This window comes from Rissa tridactyla, chromosome 2 (assembly GCF_028500815.1).
Source record: "Rissa tridactyla isolate bRisTri1 chromosome 2, bRisTri1.patW.cur.20221130, whole genome shotgun sequence".
NCBI classification, from domain to species: Eukaryota; Metazoa; Chordata; class Aves; order Charadriiformes; family Laridae; genus Rissa; species Rissa tridactyla.
The window spans coordinates 24,118,472-24,136,021 of NC_071467.1; the positions used below are offsets into that span (position 1 = coordinate 24,118,472).

Sequence of the window (17,550 nt, forward strand, 5' to 3'; positions counted from 1 at the left end):
TTTATGAGAAGAGACATTTTTCATTAAACTATGAAATTTTTTTTCAAAAGAGTCCATTAAGAACAAGAACAGCTGCTTCACTTGATTATATTTTAAACTGATAGGAAATAGCTATTTTGAACGCTTCTCTCTGCTTTTGTTCAGGTTAGTTACTATAAAATATTGCCTTGCTAGACTTTGGAGTGCTTAGCAGGAGAATAAGGGTAATGTTTGAATTCAAATAATTCAAAACAATTACTGTAACTCAAAATATATAACATGTGTTTACCTAAAAAACAGTTTAATCTAAACTATTCACGTCACAACCATTTGCAATTTACATAGCTTCATAAAACACAAAAATGATAATGCCAGGTTAGATTTATGACAGAACTTCACATACTCTCATTAAAGACCCAAACATTTTCAGGAAAGAAACACTATCTAGAAATGTCACATCTCTTGTGAATTTAGCTTACAGCAAATCTCTGTTTAATAAAACAAATCATACTTAATATCTCTGTATTTCTTTAGTGTATTTACATGAAAAGTATTACATCTGAGGTTGGGTCAACTTCTTTCTCTTCTGGTGCTCTTACTTGGACTCCACACTGAATACTGAATGTCACCATACTTTGTTATGCCCACAGATTATTTTTCTAATGAAACTAGATATTTACCAAAGGCAAAAGATTAAAAAACATCTAAGGCTTACACACAGATGTTTCAACATACAGTTCCATTTTATATTTTCATACTTTTGCTGGTAGAAAAATCCCACAAATATACAACTCACTGTTTTGAATACACGCAATTAAACTTCTCCTATGAATCTCTCTTAGCATCCAGAAAGAAGTCAGTCTGTCTGTATCCTAGGAGTTATGACTTCATAATACCGCGAAAAATTTTACACAATGGAAGGAAATATATTGCATTTTTTTTTTTTTTCCCAATCCAGCATCCACTAGGAAGGTGGTCCAACAGCCCCCATAGCAATAATGGCGTTGAATTGTATTCAAGCCAAGCAGGAACCACAAGAAGAATCTCTCCCTTGCGCAGTTTGAAGTTTAGTAAGAATCATCAAGGGCTCGAGCAAACCTTTGTCCCATGCCAACCAATGGGACTGTTGGCACTGACTGGGAAAGGGGTTTCAGCTCTGGGTTATTTATACTGGCTTCTGAACCCCTGCGTCTGGTCTCATGTGTAACAGTTTTATATGACAGAAACTGTTCAGTGTTTTTTTGAACTTCAGTGATAATCAAGAAAACTAACATCAACACACCCTGATGCCTCTCCTTTTGGTACTGGTTCAGACTTGATTCTGTAAACTGTGGAATGAAGCAGCTTTACATACAGTCTTAAACCAAGAAAAAGAGGTATTTTTATGGGAAGGGCTCACCCTCACCCTGCTATGGCTCTGTCCTGTTATTTTAAGAGGCACGACAATATTTGGAAGTTCAATTTTTTTATACTATACATGGAAGTTTGATTGTAAAGAGGAGAAATTCTCAGTAACTATTGCACAATTCCGCAATATACAGAAACGTTCTATAGTTTCATAGGAATATGTGCCAAGTTGCAGAAATAACAAAAGGGAAAAAGGAATGCCAGAATACAAGTGGTTTTATTTATGTTTTCTTTCACTGGGATTACACTTGGAAGGATTATGCTTTGCAGTCTTTTTCTGTTGTCCTCTCAGCTCCACAAAGTACAAAGAAAACACAATATCCAATGGCTTAGAAAAAGAACTGAGCATTCAGCACATAATACTGCTGGTTCAAAATCATCAGTGCCTTTCTCAAATGCTATGTAAACAATGAGAAATTAAGACACAACTAAGAATAAGGAAGTGTTGGTAAATTTTAAATAAAAGAAATATTACAAGACACATCCATGGATTGTGCTCTGCAATACCAGGAAAAGTCCAGGGACTCAATGAGAGGTTTTTCTTTTTCTTGCTGCAACCCAGATTGCTCTTGTGTACGCAAGAATTACATCCTTGTCCTTCTTAGCAGTTATATCTACATGCCCTTTTGGGGATGAAGTGACTCTTAGTATAAAAAACACTGTGCTCTTAATAAAAAGAAATAATGCAGAGAGCATTCAGACAAACTTGCACAAAGTGATGTTTTGAGGAAGCTTAAAGAAAACAAATGAAGAACAAGAAGTATGCACAAATGCTAAAAAGCGATAGTAAACAGAGAGATCTCTGGGCCTGAGGGAAGCTTCAATGGGGTACCACTACTATGTAAATCCTAAAAGGATGACATTAGAAAAGAAATAATCTCACATCCTAAGGGAAGGGAGTGAAGAAATACCAGCATGCACTAGAAGGGACCTTAATTTAAGATTTCTAAATGTCATACTAACATTCAAAGTAAAGGCTCAGTTAGTGAAGTTGTTTTCCTATGACTAAGGCAACCAGAAAGGTAAAGACGCAAAATAATTCTCCTCTGTTTTTTTCCCTCCCACACACTATTTTCAGTCAGTCCTTTCATGCATCTCTCACAAACTTCTATTGTAGAATACTAACGTCAGTTTAAACAGATTAAATCAAAGTCTCCGTTTGAAGTGAACTTGAGATGGCAACACACAGAAGTAATATATCTACGTAAACGATTGTTGTGATATGTAGAAGTTAGCTTGTTCTGTTTGGATTATTGCTCATGAACACCAACACACTTTTCAGTACGTGCAATAATTTACTTCTAGGAACAAATAGTTTCATGACTTTTAAAATACTCCTCCAAGAGACTAATAAATATGAAGCACTGGCTTTCGACAGTGTTTAAAAAACGCTGCCAGCCCTCCATTGTCAGACTCCACCCAAACCCACAATAGCACCACAATATGCTGCCATGTTAACTGAGCAAAATACAACCTACACCAGGCTTCTGCATGCCATTGGAAGGATTACCTTTATGATGACAAGTGCTCAAAAGGAATATCCAGGTATTTTTATACAGTTGGAAATAACACAGGAGGGTTTGAAAAAAAAAAAAAGCTAACACTTGCTTGGTAATGTCAAGAAATTAACTTGATTACAACAGAATAACGAAGAAAATTTACTAAAAGACAATATTTACTTTGATATTCGAACGCCTTTTGTTTTTTAGTCAGTAGAGACTTGATATACACTAACATTGACAACGACATTTCATAGAATCTGAGTACCCTGAGTTATAAATACAGCTGCATTAGGTTTTATATATAACTATCATATAGTTATATTAGCATTTACCAATAATAGGAGGCTCCCATTTGTGTATATAGAAAAAAAAAAGAGCTGGCCTGTTTTAATAGATGCAGCAAATACATTAAAACAACGCTTGCCTTACAGTAACAATCACTTAGTGTTTACGCAAAACAGGTGTTAAGAAAGAGTTCTGTTATTTTTCCTGGTTCACAGACAAAGGAAGAGACAATGTTTTGACATTAACTACAGACTTTCTGTTTTCGAAAACATTTTAAAATACTGATATTTGAATCAACTCCAAATGAAACAAGTAGAAATGTAGCAGGAGTTTTTTTTCCTTCTATTATGCTCTGTGCATTTGCTCTTTCTTAGCTGCAAATCCTGTTTGGTTCACTGCACTGTCACCCAACACAACATCCAGAACAATTTTAACTGGCAAACTTCTATATGGGAAAAGAGTTTTAAGAACGTGGAAACACATGTATTATAATAAATACAGCAAATGGCACTGGACTATAGTCGAGACATCTTTTGAAAAGCCTCTTGGAAGCTAGTAGCTTTGCTACAGACTGTAGCGATAAGAAGAAAAATGCTTTTCTGAGTTTGGGGCAGCTCGGAAGCAAGACTGTGTCCCAGAGCACAGAGCTCGCCATGCTGGTTTGGACTGGGCAAGGTGCACGGGAGTGATGTGGTCTGCACCGACCGCAGCAGCTGGCAGACTGCATCCCACCCAAAGGGTTGCGGTGCACTCTGAAGGAAAAAGTCCAGGCTCTCCCATGGGCCCTCCCTGCCTGGGCAGCAGAGCTACAATCTGGCTGACAAAGGTTAATTAGTGAACAGTTTTCCTTACTACCTTCTGTGTTAATGTCACATGTTACTAAGGTGATAATCTGTGATATGCTTTTGAGCATTCATTCTTCATATCTGCCACTTCAGTAGCTAGTTTAAAGTTGCCAAAGATACTAAGACAGTTTTAAATACATAAATATGTTATAATCTCTAATATATTGATAATTATCTACAGGATTTTTTTCCTCTTAAGAAAACTTAAGATACATCATGTAATGAGTAGTTATACTACAGTTACACTGCTCTGTTGACAGGTATCTTCTACCAAACAGCTCCTGAGAAGAAAGCGTAAGAAAGCTATGAAAATAATTACAGGGGAAATACTGCAGTTAATTTAAAAGTCGGCCAATTTATTCAAGTCTGAAAGCGCAGTAGCAAAGAAATGGTGAGACGTAGTAAAGGACAATTTTCAAGGAGAGATTTAGTTAACAGTCCGTTGACCGCACTGTATTTCTCATTAGTGTCAAGCTGAATCTTATGATAGTTCATTCTCCCCACGAGAACAATACTTACACGTTACCAATTAACTATTCTTTAGTGAAAGAGAGTTTTTCAGCATTACATGGGGACACATGTGGGCTCTGTAAAAACATGAGATGTGTAACACACGGTAAACAGAAAGTAATGATCTTAAACAGGCCAAACCCTTGAATTCGTCACTAATAAATGTCCCCATGCATTCAGCAGTCCTGGCTGCTGGGAGCCTGTTTTCTTCAAATACTTCAAACACTAAAACCCAGGAACATTTATTATTTTAATCCATTACAGGCAGTGCTTGATTTAACTTTATTGGTTGTGGTGGTGGTAGTAGTTATAGTGGGGGTAAAGCTATGTTCTTTTACACATCATTTCAAAAGGGCTTAATTATATTTTATAGCTCAGGCCAGGAATCCTGCTTGTTTTGTGTCTAACAAGGTTCAAATGGAGTTCAGGTCAGTGATGAATCAGAAGAGAAGTCAAAGATGGTTATCTATTTGAAATGAGCTCATCTCCTTAAAGAATAACTGGGCAGGTACATCATGTTCATTACACCACTGCGTACTAAGGAGCTGAAAAATGACAATTCACTTATTGATTCGTTAATTTTGGATTTTGTGACACCTGATCAGGGAGGGCACACTAAAGTTAAGATCTAAAGGGATTTTCATTTTTGGTCAAGGCTGTCTTGGGTATACAATAATTTAGAATGTATTTGTAAAGCTCTATATTGCTCTATCTTATTCTAATTAAGTGTAGAAAAATGCATAATGGAAAACAAGAAAAACAGTGTTCATTTTGCATCCATGAGTCCAGCTTTCAAAACTGACTGAGTGCTATAATACATGCATAATACTTGTTTCTGGTATCATAAACATTTTATTTTTAAATATCAGCAGTTTTCAGAAAAAGAAAACATTCTCAGTCCATCTTTACAGATGGCCATGGAGAGGTCCTTCAATTTGAAAAAAAAAAAAAATCTATGTATTTTCACATCTTAATTTTAGGTGGTTGGTTGAAACCTTTGGTTTCTTTTCAGGAGACAGCTGGTACCTACAACTGCCACTGATTTATCAAGTTGTAGATATTTAGCACTACTGAAAAGTCAAATACTGAATGGTTGCACAGTAAATGAAGCATTACAACATAGCAGAACTATAGAACTGCACAAGGCTGAATTACAATTACAGCTTTGGAGTAATTCTGCTCCTCTGCTCTATGCTTGATTCACTGGATTTCAACTGCTTTAATAAACTAAGTAGTCCATGAACTAGAGGGTAATTTTTCTTTACACATAAACCATCCTGAAGATAGTGCCTGGCAGCACCTGAGCTGTTTGAGCCTCTATAACCCAGTGAATTATGCTTGTGGAAGTCCAAGTCTTGACAGATAGACCCTGGCCACTCAAACTGAATAGGTTTCCCTGCACTCTTGGGATGTGGTTCCCCAGGATAAAGGCCACTCCCGTCCCAGGTTCCTTTGTTCCAATTGTCTGCTCCCTTCGATCCTTCCTCCCCCTCCTTTGTATAGTTCTCTGAATTCCCTTTTATACCAGCATGGTTCATTAAAGTGCACCCGTCCAATGAGCCGACTGAAGGAGATGATCTTGCTGGCAACTTTTCTTTCCTGTGGGTTAGTTTTGAGATAGATCAGTGGCCTGACTCAACGCAGTGAACAGCTGCCCAAGTAACAGAGGTAGCGCAAGGCAGAGTGTGGAAATATGCAGCTACAGTAACCCAAACTTCCTGTGGAATTACACCTTTTGTTTGGGCAGCAAGCTGCTGATCTCATCCCATAAAAAATACTCTTGTCATAGAAAAAGAAGAAATGTGTTACCAGTATGTTAACAATTTAAACAACTTAAGGACCTGGTCCTTAAGACTGGGCAATAATGCCTAATCTCTGTTCTGTACCTCACACTGCAAAATGTAGATTGAACTAGAGGAATTGCACAGAAAGCATAAAATGTATGAAGAAAACATTCAGCTTTCACTGTTATCTGTATTTCCTCATGAATGTAAATATTCTATAGAATTGACTACCATGAAAATGCTGTATCACCTACTACCGCCATGTATAGCACTGGGATCTGCATAATAAAAGGAATTCCAGTCTCAATAAAATATGCAATTACTTTCACGATAAAAGCTGCAGAGATTACAAAAACAACCATATTTGTTCTGAATCGAATTTCATCTGGAATCTACTTTTTAAAGTTATTTAAACTGTAAATACAGTCCTACAAAACCAGTGCACCCTGTCTTGAATCAACAACCTACAACTACCTTTTTTTTTTTTTCTTTTTTCTCCCCCTCCCCTCCCCCCCCGCCCCTAAGTTAATGTGCTAGTTCATCAGTAGCAATTCTGAACCCCGTTACAAAGCACCAGTAGGGATTCTGACCAGGATTAATAGTGGTACTCAGTCCTGGGATTAGGTGGTGTCTTGTTTCATGGATTTTAGGCCATCTGTTCTTTCCTCCTACATTATACTCCTGCAGAACTATAAACGCACCTCCACCTCAGGGACTATAGAAAGGAATTAGAATTCTTCTGCTTTTCATTATCACAAGATTCAGTAACTCATTTCATTGTCAGGATAATCCCCTTTTACTCTTTCTTTTGCGCTTGCAGGGTATGCCAAAATGACAAATAAAATCCCAGATGTTAGAGACCTGATGAGGTCTCCACCTTTTCTTGAGTGTTGGGTTTAAGCTACTTGGGACACGGTGTCAAATCTGACAGGACCCTGATGCCCACACCCAATATTCATTAAGGTTTGTTAGTGATTTGTATAGCTGTCTACAAGCTGCACTTCCACCTCAATCCTCAGTGGCCATTTAAATATTTAGTTTGTCCTCTGGCTTTTACTGACAAAGAATTAATTTCCTATTGTTCAAGTGTTGGAAAGAGTTTATATTTCTTTCTAAAAGTAACAAAGGTCTTCTGGGTGTTGTAAATGGCTTGTTACTGCTGCATATTATTTTAGGTAGTCATATCTAATTTAATGCTTTATTTCCCCACGGGCTAACTTGCATATCTGCAGCATCCAAAGGCTATGACAACGCCTTAGCGGAGTTTTCTCGGGAGAGTCAGTTAACTCCAAAATTAAGTTTGGTCTTTGCGCTGCACCAATTAATAGCTGCATTTAATTTTTAATATTTCTGTAAAGTATCTTAAGTATATAGTTTCTTTCAGGCTTAGTAAAAATTCTTGCAATTATCATACGCTCAACTAGTGTTTATTTTTTTCCCCCTTATTTATATGCTAAAGTAATCATCTCTGTATACGGGACGAAGGACTGGGGAATTCTGTCTATGATCTTTGGAATATTTTATGTCTGTAACTCTCTCAGTCCAGACACTGAACAGCAAGACTTCCCTCCTGTGTCCAGCCCGAGCAAAATAAAGCTCCGCCGACAGGCTACAGGCTTCTTGCTGTCTTTCACTCTGGGGAGAGTGCAGTCCTCAACCTCTCTCATTTATCTGCTCTTTTGGCAGGCAGGTAGTGCTAATTTCAACACCAAACCTAAATTAACTGAAAGCCGTATGTTTAGAACTGCATTCTATTTCCTAGTATTTGTTGCTGAAAATTATTTCAACTTTAACGGCATGTGACTGTTCTGGAGAGAGCTACATACCGCAGGTGTGACACCAAGCTACCTCACATCTGCCTGGGTACGTGGCACTCCAGAGCTCCAGCCACTTTGCAGAAGGTGCCACGCACTTCGCAGGACAAAAATCACTGAACCAGGTCTAACGACAGTTCTTGAACCTGGAGTTTTTGTCAACAGTACAAATAAGCATTCATTTCATAAAACTACAAGTTTTTTAACTTGTAACTCTAAGACACAAAATAGAAAATTAGTACAGGTAATTATTTTATTTAACATCAGTATGACCTAAACTCCTGCCCTTAAGGGTATCAGACAAACTATATTGGTAGCCTCTTCTAAAGTAAAATTAATATTTTTTTTTATGAAAAATGGATTTTATTATGGTTTGATTTTTTTGCCAATACACTGCATCACATTCTACAACAGTATTATTTTACTAAAACCAAATACTCAGGATTTCACCATAAGTACAGAGGTGAACATAAGTATTCTAGCAGAAATAGTAACCATGTTGTTATAAGTAACTGTTGTATTAAAACATGAAAAATGTCCAAAAAATGAAGTCCCCTGACACACTAAGGGTTTGGGGTTGTGTAACAGTGCAGCGGGACATGTAGAAATTGAGGTGTTTTAATTTGATCCAACTGCAATGTGAGTGTTCAACACTTAAAATTTATTTTGTTAGAAGTGAAATAATTCAACTAATTAGCTCCTCTGTTTTTCAGAAGCTACATCTTTTTACTTTCACAAGAAATTAAGAAGAAAAATTAAAACAGGCCGCCTTTAGCTTCCATGATTAAATCAGGGAAGCCTAGAGGGAAAACTCATAATTAAAAAAAAAAAAAGTTATATGGCAAGCTTCTTCCTTAATTTCAGCTAAAAAAAAAAAAATCAAAGCATTAGACAAGGTCACGCACTTTTGTTTTCCCCTATAAGGGAGGAAAAATGCCGACAATACATTCTTGCGAGGTTTTTTTTGTTAAATAATTCCTAGCAAATAGGATTCCTTACAAACCAACTTCATCTCCTACATTAAAACTCATCTGGAAAAGGGGTCGTTTACACTGTTTATAAAACACTGCCACATAAAATGTGTAAAAAAACATATTTCACTAAAAATAGCTTGCGTAAGTAAGAGATTAGAGTAGTTTCTACTGCTATAATTGTTCCTTTGTAGTTTTTTCCATGATGTTTTTGAACAGTGTTTTTAACTATGTTTATTAAAGTCAGCACATCAAAAAGGATCAAAGAGAAAGCTAGTGAGAACCAAAGAAACCCCAAGCGTATTGTGTTGTCTCACTGGGGAGTTATGCAGATTCAAGTAAACAAGTGCAAATTGTTGAGGTTTTAATAAAAATTTTCTACAATTATTGTATCTGAAGTCATTCTATATAATAACATCTGTACAGCAGATGGTCATACTGTACAAAAGGCAAGCAATGCTCCTTTTTCTTCCTCTGTTTTAACAGTACATCTGAGATGACTACTTTTGTCATTGTGCTTAGTTTGGTTCAGCAAATAATTCGTAAAATGCAGCTGCTGCAGATGGTCACAATAGTTATTTGACTGTAAAATCAAAGACACAGTGAAGTATTTGCGTATTAGTTTCATTCTATAAAAAAAAAAATTCGACATTAACCCTGTTCAGCTCAAGAGGTAGATCTATAAAACCTTTTGTAAAAAGGAAAGTAGTGAAGAACCGACATATTTAAATTCTTCTTGCTCCCAAGACACAGCTACTACACTTCTTTTTAATTGAGTTAGCTTGTCTAATCTCTTTGCAATACTAAACCAAATCTAGTTAGCAACTGTGGTATTATTCTAAAGTATTTTGAACACAAGATTATAATACCATTTCCCCTGCACCGAGTAATTTATCTTCTTTCCTGAAGTTATAATTTCCACTTTGGTTTCTACCAGTACTTTAATTTTAAATTAATAATTTTAAATAAAAATAATAAAAAAAATTAATAAAATAGTTTTTGACCGTTTCAATCAGTTTTGTAGAAGCGTGTCTTTTGCACTTCTTGAAACTTAAAACAATTTATTGCACCACCACAACAGCATGCAAAATCTCATCGCATGTATTTGTCTTTTTATAAGCAAAGATAAAGCAACCTTAACTGGGAAAAAAAGTGAAAAGAGTCAGTTGATGTCTATTTATTGTCTGGTTATGAAAGTTCTTCATATAGAACTAATTTCCATTTTCATTAGATTCAGCATCAGCATTGCTTTACTTAACATTGCTTGCCAGACTACAAACACACTGAAGATTCACGTATAGCTTGTGACAGGAAAAAGAAAGATTGGCTTCCTCCGGCTGCCAGAAGAATTAAGAAACAGAACTTCGTAACAGAATGTTTCTGAGGTTTAACGTGCAAGGCGAGGTACATCCTCCTGGGAAGACGAAAAACTCCAGGGTAAGTGATACACACTGCTGAGTTTGCCAAATTGCTTTCGAGTACACTGACGGAATGGACTCGGCTTTGATATATCGAAGCTTGCTGTGAACACCATAGTGTACCATGGGACTGATAATGTATAAATGATAGAGGGAAAGTGATGGAAGGAAAGAGGATTATTATACAGAAAGAAAACTAGAACTATTTAAAGGACATCAGAAAGGCCTTTTACTCCGTTGCAGTGCTTTCTGTGCTAGGGTTGCAGTCTGGAAAAGCGTGGGAACGCAGGCACTGTTCCTGCCTGTACTGGTGTTTATTTATGGATAAATCAAGAGTTTCAGGCTCCAGCACTTTCAAAGGCTTTCATGTACTACAAACCTTAAATTTTTCATTTTTAACTTTTAAAACAATAAAGAAGCACTGAAACTTGCTGGCCTGAGGAGAAATATTTCAGACAAAAAAGAAATAAATCACCACCTCACTTGGCATACAACTTGCTCCTCGCAGCTACAGACCATTTCTACCTCGCAAGCTACTCTGCCAACTACCTACATCTGGCTCACCTCCACATCATGTAAATGTACCATCTTATTAATTTCATTGAAAGACTAATAAAGCAATTTACAAAGACACTGAAAATGTCTCCATTTTAAATGAGTCTCTGGTATCCTGTTAATTGTACCCAAGGTGTAACATTTCCTCGCAGCTCTGCAGTAATGAGGCTGGAGCACCCGTTTTCCCTGGGTGACTCTCAGCTGTGCAGAGGAAGCATGTAAAAATTTAAAACTTCATAAGCCCGGAGGAGAATAATGGTATGACCCAATATTTACATAGTAACATGTGTCAGGGCTCTGAATAATTATTTTGGTTTTTTTTTTAAACAGAAATATAGGGTCCTAACAAGAAAATGTGGTTATAGAGTGAAAACTGTCAAAATTTTGCCCTTTGAAGTATGTACTGAATTATCAGAATACCAGAATAGTGGTTCTTGTAACCACTATTCCAGCCAGAATTCTGTCAATAAATTAGTAATTACAAGCTAGGGGATATTAACTACAAAATTAAGCACTCTTGGGTGCTGCCTCACTGAAAGGAAAACTCAGGTAATGGACTCTATCAGGGATTTTCTATTTTCTGTTGTAGATTTATTATGTTAGCTAGAGAAGGTTCCCCTCAATGCCCCACGCTTTAATACGGTTACCAGGCCACCACTTGAACAAATCAGTAGCACTTCCAACTTTCAAAAACTCTTACCTGCAGTTTTATGTCCACTTTTAATATTCAGGCTCCCGGTGAGGTTTGATAAAGAGACTAACAAACAAGGTTTATTGGGATGTGGGACGGTTTCCATTGAAACAACCATCTGAACGGTGTGAATGGAAATTTTCTGGAAGCAGGAAAGCGCTTGCCACAAGTTTTCTTGTGCTGTAGCCTTTTGCGCAGTGTTGGTGTGCACTGCAGATAGCAAATCCTTTGTACTGGGGTGTTTGGTTATTGAAGTGACATCCTCATCTGGATTAACGCCAGCGGACGGAGCAGCCTCCTTCTTGGGCTCATCACCATTTCTGGTTATGATTTTCTTCAAAAACTGGTTTATTTGATCAAGTCTGACAAAACTGAAATTTGCTTTCACAGGTTTTGATATGCCCACATTTACGTCAGCTGTAGGAGAGAATTGGAGAAAGAAATATGAGAAGCTATAGTGCAGTTATTCAAGTAATGTAAAAATATTAGACATTTAGTGGAGATAACATTATTTCTACCATGTTTCATTAAAAAGACTGAATCAATGGTAAAATATAATGAAACAATAGAAATAACTGAATATAAAGGAACTGAATTGAATAAACTGAATAAAAGGAATATAAAGAAACAATTTAGGAATAAATCTGAATTAAAACATAATGAAAAATACTGTAAGCAATCTTCACTATCTACAGTTTTAAAGGAAGAGACATGTCGCAACGTCGATCTTATTTCCTTGTTTCTTCCCAGGGATCATCACAGCTATCTGAAAGACACACACTTTATTTGAGCGTGTAGGAGGGTAAATACATTAGTCCTTTTGTGTAAGAATGAAAATATACTTCACATTCTCTTGAGTTTTACATCCAGTAGAACTATTTGACTAAACTCCAAAGCCAACAATGAACATTATCAACACATTTAGATAAGTGAATAACATGTATATTTTCTTGTTTCCTATGCAGCTAATATGCAGTATTCTGCAATGCATTTTCACAATAAAATGTGAAATAAAAAGAAAATATAAAAACTGAGGTATGTTTAGATTTCTTTGTTTTCCAGGGAGACTGGAATAACATAATATTTTAAAAATGTTCTTTGCTCCTTACTAAAGGATTTTGGTACTTCCCAGGCTGCTAAAAGTCTCACAGAATTTTAGAAATCACAACTGATATGAACAACATCGCTAATAGCTGAGATGTTATAATTACCAAGATTATTTCACAGATGGGAAGCAGGATTTTACAATGGCTGAAACTTATTTCTGTGCCGCTATCTGCCTTTTTAATCGGTACATTACACATCGTTAGAGAAATCCAGCTTTAACTTATTTTTAAAATTTTTTCTTTTCAAATTCAGCTTTCAGTCAGTAATGAGACAGCCACCCTGGGCAGGGGGAAAAGTTCGCTTTTCACTCTGCTGTTTGATTTCCACCGCCCCACCCCCGAGAACCAACAATGATTAAAATCCTGTGCATATATCTAAACTAGATTAAATGTTCAGAGAAAGCAGCGCTACTTAGTTTCGAGTTTCACTATAAATACGTATAGGAAACACTGTTTGTTCAAGGTTTTACACAGATTAATGAGTATTTCACCAAAATTAGGACCTACTTTCAAAGTTGTTCAGGATCACGTTCTACTCTTAACACTGATACAAACTAAACGAGCTCGATTCTCCCACTCTTTAGGTAAATTGAAAGTTTTTACCACAACAGTGAAGGGCTGCAAGAGCAAAACTTCGGAGCTGCTCTTAAGCATAGGTTTATACTGACTTCAGAGAGTCCCAGGCACACAACAAAGCACATTTCTAACCCCCCAAAATATCCAGGGGTTATAAATTTCAGTTAGATGCTTTGGTATCTGAAAAGATAAGTCTCTCGCTAATTATAAACTAGCACTTTTTCTACAAAGATACAAGAAACTTATTAATGGCCATGTAAGGTTTGTTATACCTGAATTAAAAAAATCCACACAATCTTAGAAAAAACTCTGTAGTATTCTACAAGCCACAGCTAACTGAAATTTAAGACTGAAAAACTATTTTTATTGTAACATACAATTTTAATCAATGTTTTTTCTGAAAATGCTTTCTCTTAGAATCATAGAATCATTTAAGTTGGAAAAGACCCTTGGGATGATCGAGTCCAACCATCCACTCCACTCTATGAAGTTCTCCCTTATACCATATCCCCCGACACCACGTCTAAATGAGTCTTAAACACATCCAGGGATGGTGACTCCACCACCTCCCCACCACCACCTCCTCTTGTGTTAAAGCCTTCCACACTGAACTAGAAACTGTGGCAAAACACTAGCTAACACACGGGCCTAGTAGAAAGGCAAGTATTGAAGCTTGGAAGCTGGACATAAGAAAAAAGCAAGATTTTTAGGCATCCAAAATCACACTTGATCAACATGATCAAGATTTTTCAAAATACTTATGTACCGATATTTTTAATTAAAAGCAAGGGAAGCAAAATGTCAAAACACTTTTGAAAAATCTCTCCACCCTTCTTGGCACTAAAGAATACCCCAAGACTTGCCTGCCTTTTTGCACGCATCATTGGTCCACTCCTCCCTCTGAACGGAGAAAAGAGACTTACAAATAAAGTAGAGACCCATGGGACATTACGATATTAATTTACTTATGATACTCAAATGGAAAGGAGTGTTATTCTAATGAAATGTTAAAAAAACCCCAACAAACAAATGAGCAGCATCTTTAAAATGGTACAAGTTTGAAATCCAACTCACACTAGGATTTGGGTTTCAGAACCATTTAGACACTTTCAAAACAAGTCCTTTATCGACTTAATTGTCTCCAATATTGATCTAGCAATAAAGGAGTAAAATAGAATAGATGCTCGTGATTTTGCTACATAATTAAGCTTGTAAGTTACTAAATGAGGAAAGGACCCCTATTGCTTGCTGTGACAGCTTTCACATCTAACTGCTTTGTCAAAGGCACATTTTATTGCCAACACTTTCCTATGGTAGTGTAGCCCAGAAGAGGAAAAAACAACACAAAACCCTACAACCCTAAAACTGCTTAGACAAAAGTTGACGGAGCACGTGTCAAGCTAAAGCCAGAGAGTTAACTGATTGAGAAAGATTTAAAAGGAGATTAATATGAGAGCAATAATTCTCTCGTGGGGTTCCTCAGGCCAGGGTAGAGAAGACATAGGGCACTGGTGAAGCTCAGTGGTGGAATATGCATACCACCTGTGATCCTGGTCCCGTGTTTCATCACTGCTGCTAGTCACAGAATCATACAGTGGTTCAGGTTGGACAGGACATTGAAGGTCATTTAGTTCCAAGCCCCTTGCCATGGGCAGGGACACCTCCCACTAGACCAGGCTGCCAGAGACCCACCTAGCCTGGCCTTGAACACTTCCAGGGATGGGGCATTCACAACCTCTCTGGGCAACCTGTTCCAGTGTCTCACCACCCTCACAGTAAAGAATTTCTTCCTTATATCTAATCTAAATCTCCCCTCTTTCAGTTTAAAACCGTTACCCCTCATCCTGTTGCTATACTCCCTGATAAACAGTCCCTCCCCATCTTTCGTTTAGGCCCCCTTTAGGTACTGGAAGGCTGCTATAAGGTCTCCCCTGGACCCTTCTCTTCTCCAGGCTGAACAACCCCAACTCTCTCAGCCTGCCTTCAGAGGAGAGGTACTCCAGCCCTCGGATCATCTTCGTGGCCCTTCTTTGGACTCGCTCCAACAGGTCCATGTCCTCCTTACGCTGGGGGCCCCAGAGCTGGAGGCAGTACTCCAGGTGGGGTCTCACCAGAGCAGAGTAGAGGGGCAGAATCACCTCCCTTGACCTGCTGGCCATGCTTCTTTTGATGCAGTCCAGGATATGGCTGGATTTCTGGGCTGCGAGTGCACATTGACAGGTCATGTTTGAGCTTCTCATCAACCAACACCCTCAAGTCCTTCTCCTCAGGGCTGCTCTCAATCCATTCTCTGCCCAGCCTGTGTTTGTGCTTGGGATTTCCCCACCCACATGCAGGACCTTGCACTTGGCCTTGTTGAACTTCATGAGGTTTGCATGGGCCCACCTCTTGGGCCTCTCCAGGTCCCTCCAGATGGCTTCCTGTCCCTCAGGTGTGTTGACTGCACCACAGAGTCTGATGTCGTCGGCAAACTTGCTTAGGGTGCACTCAATCCCACTGTCTATGTCACCGACAAAGATGTTAAACAGCACTGATTCTGGTACTGACCCCTGAGGAATGCCACTTGCACTGGTCTCCACTTGGACATCAAGCCATTGACCATGACTCTCTGAGTGCAACCATCCCCAATACCTTATCCACCAAGTGGTCCATCCTTCAAATCCATGCTTCTCCAATTTAGAGACAACGATGTCACATGGGACAGTATCAAATTGTTTTCACAAACACTGTACTCATCCAAGAAAGCAATAAAAAGACAGTAGGACAAATGACTTCCTTGTTTTCTCTCTGGAAAGAGCACGTCACCCAGAAAAATGTTTTCATGACTGATAACTTTACGAACGGTTGTATTAAGTTACTATTATCCAGTGAATCAGTCCTGACAGAAGGTGGTGGCAGCCAAAAGCATAATTGCAGAAAATGTAACTCTGGAACCTTCACTGCAAATACTTCAACTATCTCGTAATGACATAGGTTATTTTTACAATGGGGGAAATATTATGTAAGGAGATTCTTTGGCATTTTAAGTAAAACGTTCAAAAAATAAAAAACCAATTGAGCAATCAACATGTTTTTAGTCTTTGTCCTGTTTTACACTTAGCACTTAGTAAAAGAAGCTTTAACATTCCTTCTAAGAAAAACATATTTAAGTGACGGACAGAAACAGTGAAAACTGATGAAATATGAAGAGCTATTTATAGCAGTTGATGAAGATAGATGTTCAGCAGCTTCTCCAGTCACGCAAAATGGGCTAAAAAGAGACGTTACAATGTAAAGGGTCACCTAGATGCAGATGGAATAAAACTTCTAGGGTGCAAAATCCAAAGGTAATAGTCTTTTTAGATGATTTTAAACACCTTGGGAAGCACACCACACAACACTGTGCAGATTCTGTACGAGTAGGAAAACACAGGTTCCTATAATCCAAACAAGTCTTTGAATTGTCCAAAATTACACCAGACTCCGGACAGGGCAAAAGGTAGCTCAAAGGCACTGTTAACTCCTCAATTACATCAGTCTCTCTGCCTACTAGCGACTGGCTACCATAATTATACCCCAATGCTTTCTTTAGATTTAAGACATAATAGCAATAACTTATTTTGCCAGTTTTTCTCTATTTCTGACAAACAAATACAAAGGAATTACTGTGCCTGTACATAGATTGCATTCAACTGAGTCATTTCTGGTTATGTTTAAATCAGACTGAACTAGATGATTTTTAAATTTTTTTATTACAGTGTAGCATTTGAGTGTTGAATTTGATTTTTTCTTTCTCTCTCTCAATTTCTTCACTACATCCCTTTAGCTAACCCAATAAGTCTACGTCTGTCGATTATTAGTTACTAATTACGCTTCACAACTTTCTGAACAGCTACTAGGAAACAGAATGATGAAATAACTATTGAGTTAAAGGGAGATTAGATAAATATAAATAAATTACGCTTATTATATGCTCCCACCACACCAGGAGATGACTTAACAGCGAAAGGAAAAGAATCACGTTGCAATAATGAAATCAGAGAGGGAATTCAGGTCCCAGAGGCGATTCTACGGAGTTTATGTTAATGTACACCTTGTGGGGGACCAAAAATCAACTGGAATAGTTTC

General features: G+C 37.6%; 1 protein-coding gene across 3 annotated transcripts in view; it reads right to left on the reverse strand.

Annotated features, from left to right (window-relative positions):
• Positions 1-17,550, reverse strand: part of VPS13B (vacuolar protein sorting 13 homolog B) — a 480,344-nt gene that overhangs the window by 84,583 nt on the left and 378,211 nt on the right. For all 3 annotated transcript variants that reach the window (XM_054189533.1, XM_054189532.1, XM_054189535.1), the window contains exon 36: positions 11,771-12,178. In XM_054189533.1, coding sequence (XP_054045508.1) covers positions 11,771-12,178 — 408 coding nt within the window. The remainder of the gene's footprint in view (positions 1-11,770; positions 12,179-17,550) is intronic.